The following is a 20,843-nucleotide window of genomic DNA, read 5'->3' as shown; positions in this document are numbered from 1 at the left end:
CTCTTGTACTCGTCAGAGCTCTTTCACATCAATCTTTTATTCAGTTTGTGATTATCTTCTTCTCTGCAACCATTTGTGTGTTCCTCTTGTTGGCGTTCAATTTATTTTTTATGCTTTATCATTCCCGCGGTTGGTAACAGCATGATTTTTCATCTTCCAAAGATCCGCTCATTTTAACAGTGATATGTGGCAGTAAGAAGTCAGAAATTCTTCTTCTTGGATTCGCACATTACGCTTGATGAAGATGTTGGAGACTCTTCCTGAAATCGAACACACTGTCGAAAGTTGATTTGCGAGTGTATGAATCTCATGATCATGGGGCATCGGGTTTGTCACAGGTTGCAGAAGTTTGTGCATCATATACATATTTGCAGAGAGTTCACGAGTTATCTAAATAATTGCAGAAGAGCATACTGCTTATTCTGGTTATTCAATACCAACTGTGTGATCTCAGAAGACAAAATCATGGGTGTTCTAAGTTGTCCTTCTTAATTATAATAAGACTATGAGATCACTATGTAGCCACAAAGGTGTGTGGGTTTCTGAGTCATCAACACTAGGGCCTCATGGCTCTGCTGGCATCAAGATTTGCTTCTAAGATGAGTATTGTAACTTTCTTTATTTGCTATTTGGATCTATTTCTGATACATTTTATTAACCTAGAAGTTATATGCATACTCATCCTAGAATCTGTGTGAACTTCTCCTATCTGTGTGATCTTCTCATAGGTGACCAAATTGAACCCTCATCCTATATTTTATTTTACATCAATCTGTATGTATCATTTTATCTGTGCACTAGTTTTCTATCTTGAGTTCTCTTATGATGATGATTTCTTGGATGGATTGTTTTTTTGTTATCTTCTCAAGGACTGACAGGAGAGATTTGACCAAGTAAGAGGATAAGAAAGCACAAGCTCAACTGTTAGAGGATCTTTCTGGGTGGAAGCTCATCATGGGTGATATGTTTAAGGCATCAAATCACCCAAAGCTTCTCCATGTGATGAAATCTGATTCTATTTCTAGGAATTGCTGCTGGTTATGTTGCTGTCAGAATGTGGAGGTCTATTCAAGAGGATTCTACGGGTTGGAGATCTGTAGCATGTTATTTCATCCTAATTTCCATATACTTCTTTCTTCTGTCGCTTTTCTAATTGATATGATGAAAGGAAGGATTGCCAATCTACTCAGGCATACTCGTTTTGAATGCTCTTATAAATAAATTAATATTTACATTTTTTTTTGCACAGTAAGCTAATTTTTTTTAAAATTCAAAGTTCTTATAAATTTTGGCGGGCTGAAAGGTAAGCAAATTTGTTATATTGAAAAGTAAACAAATTTTGGAAAGACAATATGTTATTAGCATACTATGCTCAGTGTCAGGGTTATTATTTTCAGAAGGACAGTCTTCTGGATTTTCCTTAAAATTTTAGTATTTCTATTTTAAATTTATTTTTTTGCCTTCCTGAATTGGCATTATCTGTGTTGGGCCTAAATGGAAGCCTATGCAAAAGAGATAAATATTCTATGTTATTAGGAATAGTGATCATTCCTATTGCAGAAATTAAATTATCGTAATCATATTGATTCTGTTGCTTTCATTCTGCTGATATTCGGCTTAGTCTTGAAGAGGCTTTGTTAAGCATTTTGTGGACTGTGAATCAATATTATCAATTGATGACTTGACACTGAGAATAAATTGCTATTGCTGTTGTTTTCTAATTACTGTGCCTGTTGTAATGAAAATTAAATTTATTGGAAACAGGGTATATCTGGCTTCTTCCCCAATCGTCCTTCAATTACCTCTAGCACTTGATCTATTCTATTATGATTGATTAATATCTCGTAACCTTGGTCAAGGTTTGTGCGAGTATTTGGAAATGGTTGGAGGTGCCAGCACATACAAAAGTTACTAACTCCATTTTGTAGATCAATGTATTTCTAATCATGTCTTGGTTTGAAGAGATTAACTACAACATTAGAGGCCTATGGTGTTCCTTCAGAAGCTATACAGAGGTGCTGTGTATAAGGAGATAAGTATTATTGTTCTAATTTTATGATGTTAGTATCAGATTTTTTATATTAAAATTTATATTGATGCCCTGTGCATTACATCGACTGTAGAGGCACGAGACAGAATCTCTTTTGTGTGTATATTTGTGTGCATGTTAAGATTAGACCACGAAGAGATAAGAATTTATGATTATATCTCTTGAATACTGATTGCTTTTAGAATTGATAATTATGAGTTATTAATATCTCTCATGGTTGCGAGATGCAATGGGATGGTAAGAGATTATGCAATGTTGTTTACAGTCTTGATACTAAACTGGTGGCACTTTATTGAAAGGGGAAGATCATATTTAAAGAGAGAGACTATTCAGCTTCAGAGGGTGTTCACATGACAGAGGGAGATGTCCAACCCTTTGCAAGTTTATGCAATAGTCAGTCTTCTTATTGTGGTGACTAAAGCTGTCCCTGTTGAGAGGCAGTCTCTGTGACTAAAGTTGTCCCTGCTGAGGAGTCGTCTTTGTAAAGAAAATATCTCAATTATTAAAGCTGTTCCTGCTGAGAGGGAGTCTCTGTTAAGAGAAAATCTCAATTACTAATGCATTCTTCTCTAGGAGAAGTTTGAGGTGAAAGCCCTCATTCCACCCTCTATGAGTAGGTATGGTGGACCACCCTCTGCAAGTAGGCATGGTGGAAATGCATTCTTCTACGGGAGAAGTTTGAGGTGAAAGCCCTCATTCCACCCTCTGTGAGTAGGCATTGTGGAAATGTATCCTTCTCTGGGAGAAGTTTTGAGATAAAAGCTCTTGATCTACCCTCTGCAAGTAGGCATGATGGATCACCCTCTGCAAGTAGGCATGGTGAAAGTCATGACTCCGTGACTCTAATTTTATGTGCTTATGAAGTAACTATGGTGGATTATGTTATGATGACATAACATATGTTATGTGATGAGAATGTATCATTGACATCTTTGGTTGCAGCTATGTGTGCCTGCCTCATTAAAGATCTCTCTCTTGCTAAGAGGGAGTGTTGAAGTTTGTAGCTGCGATAGACATCTTTATCTCTGCTCTTATAAAATGGAAATATGTTTGTTATAACAATTATGGTCGCCTTTAGCTGAAAGAGACATTTGTGAGAATACTTAAGTTAATATTATATAAAAAGACATGTGTCATACGTCATGCTATGAGGCATGCGTATGGAAATGTGAAGTGTTGAATATGTAGAAATATAAAGGGTCTTACTTTTGGGACTCAAAGAGACCTTCGTGGTGAAAGATGAAGAGTCTTGTGCAATCTATTTATGTAATTGCTTGGCATATTGTAAATCAATCAAGTGAAAGTCTTGTCCTAAAACAATTTTTGTATCAATAAGAGAGATATTTTGCTCATGTAGCTGAGTTTTTCCCTTCAAGTGGAAGGGTTTTCCCAGGATAAATGTATTGAGTCTTTTGTGTATTGTTTTTTCTTTTCTTTGTTGTTGTTTATCTAATTTCTGAGCAAATACATTAACACAAAGAAGCATATCAAAGGTTGCTAAACATTTCAACAAGTCTTCCGACTTAAGAGTAGGTCCATCCCTGGTACACAAAAGGTTAACTACAGTTGTCTATACTCCTTGAGCATTAGAAATCATGGTTGATCCTATCAATAATGGGGGAAAGTTAAGTGGTCAAGATCCTAATAATAATGGAGAGAGGGCATTGGTAAATAACAAACCCACCACTTTTGAGTATCCCATTATTCTTCCAAAGGAATATGCTCCTATGAAAAACACTCCTCACATTATTTTGCTTGTCTTTCATGGTCTGTCTATTGAAGATCTTGATATATTCTTATTTGAATTTGACGTATTATGCAACAGCTATGACTATAGGAGTGACGCCCAAATGCTCAAGTTGTTTTTGGCTACACTAAAGGACGCAGCATTGCGTTGGTTTATGAATCTGTGACATATCAAATCTTGGTATATCATGAAACATGTATTTATAGACAAATACTAAAATTACTACAAAACCAACAATATCTGGGATGAAGTCTTTCACATAACTAATAGGAGGAAGAACTGTGGAAGATTGCTTGGAGCATTTTATATTCAACCTCCAACAGTCAAGACAAGCAGGACTTGCTCCTGATACCATTAAACTATTATTTCTTAGAGGAAATAGAGATGAGACCATGGATACGTTAAATTTAATGGGTAAAGAAAATATTTCAAAACTGACTTTTGATGATATTGTTGAAATTTGCAGGAATTAATTTCAGGTCTTAACATCCCCTGAGAGGCTACTAGTAAGTTGCTTGCCTGGGAAAGAGCAACAGGTATTTCAAAACACGAAATAAGTAATCTACTCGATGACCTTAAAACTGATTTTTTGAATCACATGGGGAAACAAATAGACACATTGTATACACGAACATGAAGAAGTAGAGAAGGCCTTAGCAGTGTATTGTACCATGTGCTGCAAAAAGCATGGTCATGAAGACTGCCCATAAAATAGGACAAATATTTCATCCTTAGAAGAGGCTAGTAAAAGTTCCACTTTAAGGCCCTTCCAAAAGGAATAGATAGTTTGGAATATGTTGAGGAACCTGTCTATTTATGGCCCTAAGACATCCTTTCCCACCCAGAGTAATAAAGCCAGGTCTACCCAATGAGTATCTCCCTGGACTAAGTCAGTCTTTCCCCAATCAAACTGTATGGTACGAAGGTTGGCAACAACCTCCAACTTACCCTCAATGGTACCAACATTACCAATATGCTACACAGTCATGGCAGAAAACATGGAGGTCACTGTAACATGCTATTTTCCAAAGCCATTTTAAGAACCATATTTTATAGTAAATCTAGATTCATAACAGAATGAAATAAAGGTAGTTACATCAGTTACTTCACATGAAAGGGAAATCTATCAACTTATTACATTTTATAAAACTAAAACAGAAATCAGTAACGAACTAATCTAGTTCAAATGAAAGGAAACTACTATAACTTCCATATCTAATTTCTTTCCAAGTGTATTACAATCATCAAAAATAATGTAATGATATATCTATTTAATCAACATGATACTCAATTATGACAATGAAATGTATAGAAGAATCAAGTACCATACAGGAAGCAAAAGACAGTCCCTGTGTTGAGCAATCCTCGACATCTGGTGAAGAGGAGAAGCATTGACATGGGCTTAACCTCTCAACCATGGACCTTAACTTATCCCCACACAATCTCAATCGAGAAAGGCCCTCCCTACCCCGGGATTAGGCTTGGAGCACCATGGTACTGCCATCCGAGCATTCTGGTGTTAGTGTCGGATAAGCAACAAACAAGGCTATGGATATCCTCCATCAACCTCCCCTCTGTCAGCTAGCACTCAAACCTCTAGTGATCGTTGTGACAAGCATGCCACTAACCTACCTTGCCAAGGATTTCAATGGGCTACTAATTTGCCCGATCACCCACTACTCGACTTGACAACAAGAGTTACTTGTCGGACAACCATGAGCTGACTCAATTTTACTTATTCCAATTTACACTTTAATCATTTTCATTTCTGACTTTCCTTTGTTCTTACAAGGATGTTTTCTCCTCCCACCCATTTGGCTTGACCCTTCCAGTCTCAGGGGTGCATCCTAGTAGATCCCGAGATCATATACAATCACATATCAAATTGAGTATTATGTATTTAACGTTATATTTATGGCATCTCGAGCTGATCTTATCTCAAAGGCATATTGCCAACACCTCGTATAAGTTAAGTTGATTAATTTGCACAAAAGTATTTCAATGCTTGCTTACAAAGCATTTTATGCACAAAATATGCCAATGGAAAGTAATTACGAAAATATTTACAATGATCACAAAGACAACTTTGATTTTGCATGACAGTATTACCAGCAAACAATTTATATGCATGGCATCAAAATGATGTTCAATGATTGTATAATAGTTCCATCGGCAAACAATCCATGGCAACATAGTAGACCATTCTTTGCAAAATTAGTATTAGCAACGAGCAATGTATATAAATGGCAACGTAGCAAGAAAACAATGATTGCATAACCTGTAATTGAATGTTCCGCTACCTAGAGCGGACTTGAGACCACTAGTCGTGATGCAGGTGAAATGTTATCTGGAAATATTGGAAATAAAATTGACAGTACCGAAGTATCCGCTAGACTCACTATAATTGCAAAGCTTCCCCAATGATTTTGATTGTTAATGCAAACTCAGCTTCTTGTCGTGAAATGGAATTTTTCGCAAACTATAAAGAAACTTAGAACAAAAAAAAAGGTACTTGCATGGTCTTGGCAAGAGCATAAATAAGCAGCCTACAAATGTACTCTCAGTTACAAGAAAGAGACCGAGGTGGCGGGTGCAAGCCAATTATCGGTCCAAAGGATAATTAATTTCCAACCCAATAAAAGAGTAGCTCCATCGATTTGAATTTTAAAAGAATTATGAGCCCGATAAAAGATGGCAATCGCTCAAATAATGAGGAGCCAATATTAAAGACATTCATAAAGGTTATTCTTCCTCATGATTTTAAAATATATTGGCATCATGCTATTTGTGCCACCTCTATTTGTATGTACGTATATACATATATGTGCATTAATTTAATCACGTAATTCTTTTGTATCATTATATTGGTTTATACACACACACATATATACATATTAATATATATATATATACACACACATGTAGGTACAAGTACAGATGTTAAGATAACATGGTGTCAATACATGGAAATATAATCAAGAGGCTACACAACGATCTCAAATAGATAAGGTAACAATTTTATATTATTTAACTGTTTAATGTTTTCTTGTGTTATGAACTAACTGGGTAGCTCATAGCTATCCAAGGTATACTCTTGCTTGCTTAGTCATTAAATCCTTAACCATGACGGTTAGAATCCATACATAATGGCTTGTTGATGAACTTTTGGTGCCCCAATCCTTAGCTCCTATTTAGCAATACTTCCCCTCTTCGTCTTCTCTTGCATCAAAGAAGAATTTTCCCACGATAATAACATACTCCTCAATTTAAATCAAGATAACTATAATCAAAAAGTTATTTCATAATCACAACAGCTAACCACCATTTCCACTAAACAACTAACTTTTCGTAAAATAATAAATATTCATTTTTAGTTAAAATTGTAACGAACAACTAACAAATCGTCTTTACATGAATCAAAACAAACAACCATAATTTCCATTTCACATGATCTTAACATTCAACCGATTTAACTATCCAACTAACATTCACATGAAATATATAACGGCTATATGATTATTTTAAATGGAAAAACATTTGGGATGTAACATACGCTCCCCCATGTGTTTCATTATCACCCATGAACTTTATAATATAAAAGGAACAATCATTCTAATTAAAAAAACAATACAAAGTTCTAAGTGGCATTTCAACAGAGTTTATTTATGTTTCAAGTCCTTGAGAAAAGGTGGGGAAATTTTTGGAAGATCTCATCATAGTCTTCCCAGGTAGCATTTCCCTCATTATACAGGTCGCATTGGACCTTGCACTGGGTTTTGTCCCGATTACGTAACCAAAGGTTATGCACCTCGAGTATTCTAAGCCGCTCTATTTCCACCACCCCTGGGTCTCGTACTTGCAAGAGGTTCCATTCAATTATACGCTCATGATGGTGATATATTTCTTAAGATATGATACGTGGAATACATCATGCATTCTGGCAAAGGCTAGAGGTAGTGCAATCTTGTAAGCTACCAAGTTTACAACTTCTAACACCTCAAATGGTCTGACGTAACTCAAGGCTAGCTTGGCATTCTTCCCAAACTTGATAGTGCTCTTATGTGGTTTTACTTTCAAAAGAACCTTTTCTCCCACTGAGAATTCTCCAGGTATCTTTTTTGCATCTGCATAACTTTTATGTCTGTCATTTGTCTCTTTCAGTCTCTAACGGATATGAACTACCTATTCTTCCATCTCTAATAGTATCTCAAGTCCAATGATGATTATCAGATTATGTCTTTGATTTGGTTCCAACTTACAGGGGTTCTGCACTTACGATCGTATAGGGTTGCAAAAGGTGTCATCATGATAGCAAATTGATAAAAGTTGTTATAAGAAAACTCTACTAAAGGGAGATACATTTCCCATCGGTATTGTCAATCCATGCAATATACTCTTAGGAGATCTTCTAATACCTAATTACTTTATATGTCTGGCCATCGATCTCAAGGGATAGGCGGAACTGATATTAGCTTGGTTCCCAAGGTTGAAAACAAGGTTTGCCAAAACCTTGATGTTATTCTAGCATCTCTGTCAAATATAATCTTCTTTGGTACTCCATGGAGTCTAAAAATTTCCCTGACAAATTTGTGAGCAATCTTTGGTGCTCAATTTGTTAAATTACTTGGTTTGAAATGAGCCACCTTGCTTAATCTATCCACAATCACTAAGATGGTATTGTGTCTATTCTAGGGCATTGGTGATCCTTTAATAAAATCCATAGTAATTATCTGCCACTTCCACTCTGGAATCTCATTTAAATGTTGTAGTCCAACTGATAATGGTGCTCTGCCTTGACCCTCTGATACTCGAGGCATCATGCCACATATTTTGCTATTTTTCTTTTCATCCCTTTCCAAAAGTACAAAGGTTCCACGTCTACCAACATCTTGGTCACCCCAAGATGTCCAGAATATGGAGCAATATCGTTTTCTCCTAAACTCATCCTTCGAATTTCAGGATTCTTAGGAATATACATCCTACCCTTGTATCTCAAGAGTCCATCCCCTTCTAGTTGGTAACCTCCATATCCGAGGTCTTGGGGGTCCCTTTGAAGTGCTTGGGTAACCTCGTTATAAATGTCGTCACTAGGTAGATATTGTAGTAGTTGCTCCCTAAGCCCAGTACTTATTGCCACTATAGTTGATATATGCCTTCGCTAGCTTAAAGCGTCTACTACCTTGTTTTCTTTGCCTTTAATATAATTGATCTCAAAGTCATAGTCTGCTAGAAACTCTAGCCATCTTCTTTGACAAGCATTGAGGTTAGGCTGAGTAAATATATATTTCAGTCCATGATGGTCTGAATAGAGTTCGAATGGTTTCCGTAGTGCCTCTACATCTGAAGAGCATGAACGATGGTTGCTAATTCCAAGTCATGCAAAGCATAATTTTGTTCATAATTTTTCAATTTTCTAGATTCATAGGCAATAACTTGATCTTCTTGCATTAGTACGCCTTCTACCCCTCCCCAGATGCATCTATAACTACGAATTGGCCTTGTGGATTAAGTACTCTAATTATTGGGGTAGTAGTTAATTTTTCCTTCAGATATTTGAAGGTTACTTGACATTTTTTGGTCCAAATAAACTTCTTTCCTTTCCTTTGGAGTGATGTGATGGGATATGCTATTCTAAAGAAATCTCTGACATTTTTTTTGTAGAATCCAACTAAGCCCAGGAAACTTCTGACCTCTGACACATTCTTAGGCACCGGCCAATCTCTGATCGCCTTAATCTTGGTGGGATCTACGGCTATCCCTTGAGCTGATATAATGTGCCCTAAGTGCCAAATTTCCTTTTGATAAAAAGAACACTTGGATAGTTTCCCATATAGTTTATGCTCTTGTAGCCTCTGTAAGACTATCTCCAAATGCTTTTGATGTTCCTCGTCATTTTGGGAGTAGATGAGAATATCATCAATAAAAACTAACACATATTTATCCAAACAATATTGGAAGATGCTGTTCATAAGGTTCATGAAGATTGTCAAGGCGTTGGTTATTCCGAAGGGTAGTAATTCATAATGGTCATACCATGTTCTGAAAGTAGTTTTGTGAATGTCCTCTTCTTTGATCCAAAGCTGATAATATCCAGACCTTAAATCAATCTTGGATAATATGGTTGCTCCTCTCATCTAATCGAACAGATCCAATTCTGGGAAGCGGATACCTATTCTTAATGGTGACCTTGTTAAGCATCCTATAATCTATGCACAACCTCGTAGTTCCATCCTTCCTCCTAACAAACAACATCGAAGCTCCCCAAGGTAAAACACTGGGTCAAATAAGTTTCTTATCTAGTAAGTCTTGCAATTGCACTTGTAGTTCTATTAATTCGGTAGTGGTCATTCAATAGGGTGTTCTTGATATGGGCCTTGGCCCAGGTACCAAATCTATAGTGAAATCAAATACTCTAGATGGAGGTAGACTAGGGAGTTCTTTTGGGAACACATCCTAAAATTTCTTAAGATGTGGATACTTGTCCTCAAAGGATTCTTTCAATTTTTCTCTAATTTGCCTATCTTCGAAGATGTAGTTATCTTGATAAGTAGTTTCTACAAGTTCCCTCAAGTCTTCTATCTTCACAGCGAAGATCTCACACCCTTTTCTTCTGCATCTCTTAAGCTACATGGCTGAGATCTGACAATATTTAACCTCATGCATAGTTCCTTGAATGTTCATGGTATTGCCCAGATCATCTAGACACTCTATTGTCTTGGCAAGACAATCTACTTTTGCCTTATGGTCACTGAGCCAATTTATCCCCATAATGATGTCATAGGACCCTAGAGGTGCTACATACAGATTTACCTCTGTAGAGGAAGTTCGGAAAGTCAAACTGGGCCTCAAACAAACACTGCTCTACCTTAGCCCTTATTTGGTTCGCATACTCAATGGTCCACATTTTTGCAATAAATCCAGTTCTCTTAAGGAATCTACTCAACAATTTCGAAGAGATAAAACATTCAGTTGCTCCTGTATCAATTAATATAGAAATAGGGTTTTCATAGATCTTACCCAAAGTCTCTATTGAACCCAATTGTTGTTTGGCTTACCAGTTATCCAGCACCGCATGTATCCTTTGTTGATAGACGGCCTGTTGAGGAGGTAGTGGAGGTCGTAGTGGCTGGTTGGTATTTGGCTTGCTAGGGCACTTGTTGGTATAATGACCCCCACCACATGTAACACATCCTAACGGAGGTCCTTTCTTTTCATTTTCTTTATTGCCCCCACTAAAACTGGAGTTACCCTTGAACTCCTTGCCACTATTTGCTTTGGAATCTGGTTTGTTGGTCTTGAAGTTCTTAAAATTATTTTTATGTGGCTCTGAAACTGAGCTATATGTGTTCTAGCTAATTTTCTTATTATTATCCCGGATAGAATCATCCCTTTTTATTTTGTGTTCCTGTTAGATGGCTCGAGAGGGAGCTTCCTCCATAGTTCACAGAGCGAGGACATCCACCACTCCCCCACTCCTATTATTCAAGCCCATAACAAACTTTCTAACCTTCAGGTTCTTGTCTTGCTAATACAAGGGAATGTACTTCAGCAATCGAGTGAACTTTTCCTAGTATTTATTCACTGTCAAATCCCCTTGTTTAAGGTTTTGGAAGTCTAATAGTTTATGATCGTAGAATGTCTGGAGCAGCCATCTGTTTTTAAAAATGGAGATGAACTTGTCCCACGTGATTTCAATTGTCTTAATGTTGAGCTCTATCTTGGTGTTTCCCCACCAAGTAGCCGCTTCACCAGCGAGATGATATATTCCCCATACTGCCTTGGAAATCTCACGAAAACTCCTGATTTCAAAATATTGTTCCATCTCGTTTAACCTGGCCTCTGCATCCTCTCCAAATTCAGAGCCTGAAAACCTAGGTGATTTGATATTTTTAATATCGGTGGACAAGTCACTAACTATCTCTTGTTTCTTTTGTTTCTCAGCTTGGGTAGGTAAGGCTTGAGTACCCCTTTCACTGTTATATATTTCACTGTTACTGCTATTATTGTTGTTGTTCCCTAGTCGATTATTGCAATACCCACCCAACGAGGTGTTAAAGTTTGTAAGTTTGGGTGGTGTGGTAGGTGAAGTTGCTTGATCTCCTTGGTTAAAGAGCGCTTGAGTGCTTCTAACCTTCAAGTTGTACAGGCACACCTTAATGGAGTGCTCCAATACTTGGCAAATGTCGCAAAATGACTTCTTTGGGCAATTGACCTCCGTATGCCCGTCAACTTTATAGTTTGTACGCCAAAATTATTTTCCATCCCTAGTAGCTTAATTCTTGGCTCTCATCTCTTTTATCATTCGCATCATATCTTTTCGGAGAGCCTATACGGTCTTGGATTCTTCATCACTTTTGTCATCTATATTGTCATAATTAATGGCTTTCTTCCCTTGGGATGTCTTGTTTTCATTCTCGATGTCCATTGCACATCTATAGACATTTGTGTAGGAAGATGGAGCTACCACTTTCATTTTCTTTCATAAGGATGGAGTCGTCCTTTATTGAACCATCCTTTCTTAGGCTGTCAACTGGCTAGCTTTCCAATTTAACCAAAAGTTCTTTCAATTGACAATAGTTTGTATGGTCTCAAACTTCCCTTGTATTCTATTGTAGATCTCGGCCACCTCTTGTTCAAGGTTTCTTTCCCCGTCCTCGTCACCATTAAAGTGCATTGGCAGTTCGTCCCCATCCTCCATGCACTCCTCATTGGTCACCTGTCATACTAAAGGAATGTTCACCTGGTTGGCAAGGTCCTCCTCTGCTTAGTTGGAGAGTGGTAAGTTCCTTGCAATTTGTTCCCATTGCTACCTTGTAGGTTGTATTCTACCTTCACCGCCAATCAGCCTCTCCAACTTCAACTCAAACTTTGAGTCTTACTTCGTGGGGGACTTAGGGATTCAACTAGTCAATACATTCATCACTAGCTCTCACTTTGTCATTGGATTTGCAAAGACCTCGCCAAGGTTTTTGCTTCCGTCTCTCTCCTGATACATCACTTAATGTCCTTGTTTGGCAAAAGGGGCATTAATTATTTGTATTGTCAGAGGTACAACATCTACTTGTGTCGCACTCCTCCTCTTACCTCTGATTTTGGACCTCCTAGTGTCATAGTATCTATCACTGACAGTATTCTTGTTGCCTTTTAGTACGTCTTTCTTCTATTTCAACCAAGTTCTGTGCTAGCAGCCTTTGGATGCTTCCGTGAAGATCATACATAGCTTGTCACACCAAGAGTTTAGCGTGTACCGTGCCTTCACAAACTACTCTTCTCGTGTAACTTCCTCTTCTTCTACGTCACTATCAGTTTTGATCACTTGTTGTTCGAACAATCAGTACATTACTCCACAAACACACCTTTTGTTTATCTGATCTCTAGGTTTGAATAGGCAACGGTGCCAAAATGTTTACTTCCTACAATGTATTGTTTTGTATACAGCAAACAAGAACATTTAATAGAACATGAACAACATATAAATCAGAAATAACGCAGTGCAAATAACTTTGGCTGAAAGAAAAATCTTTACATAGCATGGTATTTTTGTACTATCAACAACCTCCTGACTTGTTCCAACCTGAATACAAATAGTGCTCGACGATTGATAAAGACTGCCAACCGTCACCAACTCACACCTTTTCGAAACAAATCAATTGTGAACCCAGATATCTTTTTACCTTCAATTCTCACTTTCTCAGCAAGTTTAATCAACAACCAAGAATTGAAAATTCTCAAGGTTTGTAATTCAAAGAAAAGTTTTATCTCATCTTCTTAAGAGAAGGAATAAAGTCATCTTGAAAATGTCATCAATCATATTTGCAAGAAATTTAATTGGGTTAGCTCTATGTTTGCACAATGTCATGGATATCTCTTGAGCAAAAACAAAGGCATGCTTTTGACATATTAAGATGAGGATCAGAAGCCTGACACACATTTATGCATGTTCTGTGTCAAGAAGCTTTTTGAGAACAGTCTTTTTATTTCACAACTTGTCTTATCTGTAGCAGTAACTATGTCAAGTTGTGATTTGTTTGCTTATTATTTTATTGAGTTAAAAATCCAGAAGTTCATCACCTAGTTATGTCATTATGCAAACCATATTTTGTTTTCATGCAGGATAAGTCTGAGTTATTGATTTGGCATTTGTATTTTAAATTCAGATTTCTTCCTTTCAAGGGTTTTATGAAAAGGGTTTCCAATTCATCTGACAGGGGAAACATTAGGAGTGAAACTTCAAGTTGACACTTTTCAAAGTCTAGCATCAAGATCGATCTTATTGATTAGATAGAATGTCAGTGTTTGGACATGTTAATTTGTAAAAATCCAGTTCGAAGGTATCTTATAACATAGTTGTAGATGTGGCAGCAGTCATTGGATATTTGTTCCTGATACTGGGAGGATATTGATTTTGAAGATGCACCTTTAGCATTAGCTTTGTACTGAATAAACAGGTGATATTGAATATAATGTTGTGAATGTATTGAAAAAACTGTTTTTCTAAGTTGCCGATTCGGGTTCGGGGATAGGTTCGGGTTCGGGGTTCGGGCAATTTTTTTTTCCCCATTTGGGTTTGTGGGTGGGTTCGTGAGTATATATATATATAGACACACACACAGAAGAGAAACATGCATAGTTGCATAACAAAATCATTTCACAATATGAACAATTGTTGCTTGATCATTGATCAATGCCAAATGCCAAAGGGATTTGGGTCCCTTCAAAACATGATTTTACCTGAATCTAAAAACATTAAATACTCGCTCATTAATCTATCTTCATGATTGTAAAGAAAATTATACATTGAATTACAAAATTGCAAAACATAGACTAGTTCATCAAATAATACATTGAATTACTAAATTGCAAAACAAAGACTAGTTCATCAAATAATAAAGTTTGAAACATGATGATAGATGACAAGTGTTTAGTAGTTTATCAATAATCATAGTATCAAATGCCCTTCAAGGGTCAATTGGATCATCATAAAATGAGAGATCAATGGCTTCATCCCCAACTGCAACTATATCTAGAGCTTCATCATTGGAACCCAAACTGGTTCCACTAGTCCCATATGCTGCTATATCATCGTCCTCCTCCTTGACATAAGGGATTAGATGAGTGAAATGTCTTTTAAATTTTTATTAAGTTCCTTTGAGAGTTACAGAAGAAAACAATTTTAAAAACACACTCTTTAAAGTTGTTTTTAGCCCCGGGTTCGCTGTGGGTTCGTCTGGGTTCGCTCCAGCAAGGACCTGGACGAATCCACAATCAAAACTAAGGACCCTGCCCGGACCTGCAGCGAACCCGGGGGCGAATCCGGACCCGTGTGGACCCGGACCCGAATCCGGGCAGCAGGGGATGAATCTGGCAACTTAGCTGTTTTTGCTTCAAATTCTTTCAGTGTAGCAGAAAAGTTTGTAGCTAAGCTCTCAAGTATTTCAGGGGCTTCCAATGTTCCGAATTGAATAATTTCAGTTTCAATTTCAATATATTAGGTCTCTCATCTTTGATCTGTTCGTCGATTAAAGGTATTATTGGCTCAATAGATTAAGAAGATCTAGTTAAACGTGAAGAATATTAAAAAAGATGTGCAAATCGAGATTCAACCAACATATCCCCACAAATAGGATACAACAATACTTCCTAACGTCTGTTTCGACCCTTTGGATTATTATTTACATTAGTTTCAAGAATGTGGAAGATGGAGAAACTGAAGGTAAGTTCTTCAAGAATAAAACAACTATGCAACTTGGCTGGTATCGTAATTGTACGATGAAATATGATTAATATAGAAGCCTTTCCTTGGCTTGTATAGGCAACCATGGGGGTTATAACCAGTACAATTTATCATATTGGGCATTAATTCTTTAAGGGCCCATTTGTTTGCTGGAATTGAACCAGAATTGGTAGGAACAAATCCTAAAAAATTTAATCCTCAGTTTGGATGTGTCAAATCAGAATTGGAATATGAGTTTTGAATTTCCATTTTGGTCGAAAATGAGGATTTGTTAATTCCACCTCAAGAGGTGGAATTGGAATTGGAATTAAATCAAATTTTTATTTTCATTTTTCCCACTCAACAAAACGTCTCAAGCAAATGCATTTCATCTCCACCAATGCTAGGTGAGAAATGTTATTGCAACAGGAGCCGAAGATGGAATCGGGGGCTGAAGGCAAGCAAGTAGGTCAAGGATGAGCTAGCAATAAACAACATCACAGCATGGACAGAGTCACAAATGCCAACGGGTTAGATGCGCCCAAACAGAGCGCAAAGACAAGGGAAGAATATATGTCAATAGCGGCAGAGCAGGAGACTACAATCAACGGCGTGGGCCAAGGTTGACGGCGGAGCCATGAAGCAGAGGCTGAAGAGCTAGCAAAAAGACAGAGGCCGACAAAAGGGCTAGAAAATTCCAATTCAAAATGTTCCAATTCCAATTACAATTTTGTAGAGCCAAATGAAAAAAAACATCTTCCCCATCAAATTCTAGGCGAACCAAACGGATCCAACCATTTTCCCAAAATCCAATTCCGAATTAGCAAATCCAGCATCTAACAAATTCTGGATATAAGACAAATGCAGCATTTGCTAATGCCAGCAGCCAAACTTTCCCTTAGAGAGACAACAGATTGATTCTTTTAACCCTTCAATACATAGAGTTCTGACTCTTCCAAAAGGTGGTAATTGCGAAAGGCCATGACCATTGCAAAGGGCAGACATGATGAAGAGGTGACTCTCCCCTATATTAGAAGATATAAAGGGTTCAAGGTTTCATTTGAGGACATCCAAAGGAGATCAATTTGAGAAAAGATATATTATTCTCAAAGGCAACAATGAAAAGTGGTAATTCATGAAAGGTTGTGACCCTTTCACCAATAATGTATAAAGAAAAATTCATTCCAGGCATTAAGGACTTATCAATTATCATCATCCATCCATCATCCCTCAAGAAATCAAGCAAACAATCATCAATCCTCATTGTATCTTGGGATCAAGAAAAGATACAATTCAGCAATCAAGCATCGCTCAATCAAATCAACATTCATTCAATCACCATCCACCAATATATCAAACTAGCTAACATTATATCATCACTCTTCAATCATCTAGTCAGAGTTACTTAATCATAACCAATACCTTGAATCATCAGATCAAAGGTACTCATTCGACAACAATTGATCATCCAGCAGAAGGAATTGTGAATATAGAAGAACAACTTATTTATAATTTCTTAAATATTGTGGTACGAAAGAATAGACATGAATATGCTTTATAATTGTACATATAGATAAGAATATATGTGTAGTGATATTGCTACTAGGATTCAATTGTGTAGTTTTTTAAGTCAAACTCATTGACCCATATTTCATGAGTAGCGGTTCACATGAACCCATCTCTCATGAGAATGAATGTAACACTTAGCACTCATTGCATCTAGGTGATGCTCACAAAGGTGAAGCGTGAAACACCTAGGTGCAATGAGCGCAAGTGCTCAATGCTTCACCTCTATGAGCATCTAGTGCTAAGTGTTCCACCATTCTCATGAGAGATGGGTTCATGTGAACCACTACTCATGAAACATGGGTCAATGAGTTTGACTCAAAAAAACTACACAGTTGAAGCCTGTATACAATATCACAATTGACTTATTGTGGAAAATATCTCTTGCTTATCAATAACTATGTAGTTATACTTGATTATGTGCCATCGATGAATACTTGGGTCTAGATGTTTATGCATTTATAAATATGAAATTATGTAATAATCAGTCGTGTGGAAGGAGGGGGGTGCAAGGAGGGAGACCGGTGAAACATTCCTCACTAGGCATGGTGCCTCATAAAGATGGTTAAGGACCATTAGTTATGCACTATTATGCCACCTCATAATGACAATTGAGGACCATATGAGGCCAAAAAGGATAAGGTCCCGCCCTCTGCCCTAGGGTTGAGGGTCAATTTAAATGCACCCTATTGCACCTCCCCTTATTATCCCCACATTGATCAATAGTTGAAGTGAACCAAATGGGATCCTCGATCATAAGAGGTGAGAGGTTAACACGATAGAGGGGAATGGCATACAGCCCTCACTAGGTACACCACCTCATGATGATGGTTAAGGACCACTTGAGGCCAAAGACGATAAGGTCCTCCTGTTGGGCCTAGGGTAGATGATACATGGGGCACCCAACTAATCATTGAGATTTTTGTGTGTGTATATGTGTCTATATATATTTCATCTGGATATATTTCATGAGTTATATCTACATTAATCTCATCTGGTTGCAGGTTTCCAAAACAGGCTTAGCTCATCTCATTCTTGAGCACAAATTATATCTCTAGCTATATTATGCTCTTTGTTTCGTTTTGGATTTGTGAATTTAGGGTAAAGTATGAGGTGATCCCAAAATGGTACATTACACCCAACTGTTGTGAACCTCTATGCGAGTCCCATCACAATTTTCATTTCAAACATCATAAAGCTTAGTCATACAACCATACAACCATCTGAATTATAGTATTCAGTCTGTCGATGAAAATGCATATACATGACACCTATCTAGGCAAAAAATGGTTTAGAATTTCTGTTGAGCAGCCTCGCTTTTGGAGAATCACTAAGATATCACCATTTGGTGATGAATTACCCTAAAAGTTCCTGGGTCTGTGTGATACTAAAAATAAATTAGAAATAAATGTTATAATCTAAACTCAGCATACTTAAGCTTGCTGTTTTCATTTGAATGCCCTGAAGAAGAATTTTCCTCTGTCCAGATAATTTGTATAGCACGAGGTTTAATGAGGTTTATATTATATACTGTAAACATGCTCAAGTAGCCCCTACATTCTGCTTTGACAAGCAACTCGGGTAGTCTACCTTTGATGGGTCGTGTCACAACCTGATACAAGGAATGTGCATTTTCCAGTGTCACCTTAAAAGCAAGTGGTATAGATTATGGTCCTAATCAACGGATTAGAGAGTTGAATTTAAATAAGGCAGTTTATTTTATCAAAATTAGAGGAACATACAAAGCAGGCAAAACGTAAGGACTATAAGCATATACACAGGTTCCAAAGGGGTCGATTGACTGGAAGGATGGGTCGAATCCCAAGCTTGGCGATGAGGTCCAAAACTGAAGTTAGCCTACTTCCACAACAAGTACAAGTTGAAGGACGGTGAAAAGCTGTCTATTTCTGATCTTGACCACCTTGTAGGAACCCAGGACATAAATTTGAGCCATAAGTAATGTGAACATGAAGTATTAACCTTATTAGCTTCAGCAACAGGATCTGATGCCTAATTTGGGGTGTGGCTTGATCACGACATTAAAAAGCATCCCTTACCATTAAACCTATTATATTATAAAGTTAAGTGTACGTGCTGACTGGTGAGACTCGTAAACAAGAAGATTTGTATCATTGAAAGGGCAGAGTTGATGTGTTCTTTAAGGGTGCATTGGCTTCATGGTTATCCAAAGTAAGTTTGTTCAAGACCGCACACGTTTTTCCAAATAGTTGATTGCACTACAATATCTAGGCAACACTTCGGAAATGAGGAGGAAAGAAATGAAACCATTTCCACTTGTTTGCATACGACAGCGGCAAATATACCTGTATTCCCACGTCTGGAATCCCGACTTGTAGAGAAGATAATGAAGGGGTTCCCAGTAGTTGAAAACTTCGTCGCAGTCGTGGATGAGATTCGATCTTGCGCTGATGGTTCTGACAGCGATGAGAACTATGAAGGGAATTCCCCATCCTAATACTTTAGAAGTCCCTTTAATTGCAGATTTAGGACGATCATCTTCCCTGTCTGGAAGAGCTTTAATTGTTGGGTCGCCTCTACGCTGTCTCAGCTCCGAAGAAGAGCTCGCCATTGCTCCGAAAGATCACAAACTCAATATCCTAGGCTAAACAAGTTCATTATCAATGTCAGGTTTCTCCTCTGCTAATTGAACTCGACAATTTTTGTAGCGGGATACAGATCTTCTGGAAAGAATGAAGCAAAATTGTTCGTTACGAAATGCTTTTCACTTTGGGTCCGTTTGGTTCCTGGAAGATGACAGGAATTGACTTTTTCAAAATCCGGATTTGAAAATTTGTGCGTTTGTTTCAAAATTTGCAAAATGGAATTAGCATACGCAACATCCAATTTTGCCTCAAAATCAGGTTTTGCGACTTCTTAAAAAAATTAGGAATTGAAAATCAAACCTGGTTTTGTTTTTTAAGGAGTGTAAAAATAATAGATTGGACTACTTTTTGAAATTTACCTTCAACTCCAAGCTTACACATAAAAATGTGTCTTCACACGCATTTTCCTAGTGAAACAAACGATTTCAGTAAAATCTCAAAAATCGGAATGAAGATATACAAAACCTTGATTTGGCTAAACCAAAGTTTGTAGAAATCTGAGTTTTTTAAATTCCACGAACCAAACGGACCCTTACCCTTTATGAAGTTTTTGGTTCCTCTCTGGATCCAGCAGGATTCAAATGTTTCTAGGGTAAAATGTTTCACTAAACTTTCAAATATTTCAAGAGTAGAATGTTTCACTAAACTTTTTAATTTGTGTTGTTTCAATTTTAGAAATATAAACCACCTTTTAAGTGTGCAAGGGTTAAAGCTGATAGTCTTGTAATTTTTTGATGATATTTTTGAATAATTATTCATAAACCCTCCATGTCTACTTCCTTTCCCCATCTTTATATCTCTTATTTACAAACATATACACTCATTTCTCCCTCCCTCTCTCTATTTTATCTTACCCATCTTTACCATTCATTCATATGTATTTATATCATATTGAACCTCTATATCTCTTTGATTTATACTATGTATGCATCTATCTAGATCTATATATCCATTATCCATCTATCACCACATATATCTTTATCATTCTTTCTCATTATCTCCCTCCTCTACTCTTACTATTTGTATCCCTACCACTACCCTCCTCTTTGTCTCTCCCTTCATAACTATCCTCCACTTTGATATTTGATTATGATCCATCTATCTGTTCTCTACCCCTCTTGTTTCTTTATATTATTGATCTTA

General features: G+C 37.2%; 1 protein-coding gene across 1 annotated transcript in view; it reads right to left on the bottom strand.

Annotated features, from left to right (window-relative positions):
• Positions 1-19,820, bottom strand: part of EBS3 (Alg9-like mannosyltransferase family) — a 91,001-nt gene extending 71,181 nt beyond the window's left edge. Inside the window, exon 1 of the mRNA XM_089792641.1 lies at positions 19,401-19,820. Coding sequence (XP_089648767.1) covers positions 19,401-19,666 — 266 coding nt within the window. The 5' untranslated portion in view covers positions 19,667-19,820. The remainder of the gene's footprint in view (positions 1-19,400) is intronic.
• Between the last annotated feature and the right edge of the window lie 1,023 nt (positions 19,821-20,843).

The sequence above is a fragment of the Cupressus sempervirens genome, chromosome 7, assembly GCF_028749045.1.
Source record: "Cupressus sempervirens isolate cs-2001-9-10 chromosome 7, ASM2874904v1, whole genome shotgun sequence".
Lineage (NCBI taxonomy): Eukaryota > Viridiplantae > Streptophyta > Pinopsida > Cupressales > Cupressaceae > Cupressus > Cupressus sempervirens.
This window is presented reverse-complemented; position numbering and strand designations above follow the sequence as displayed.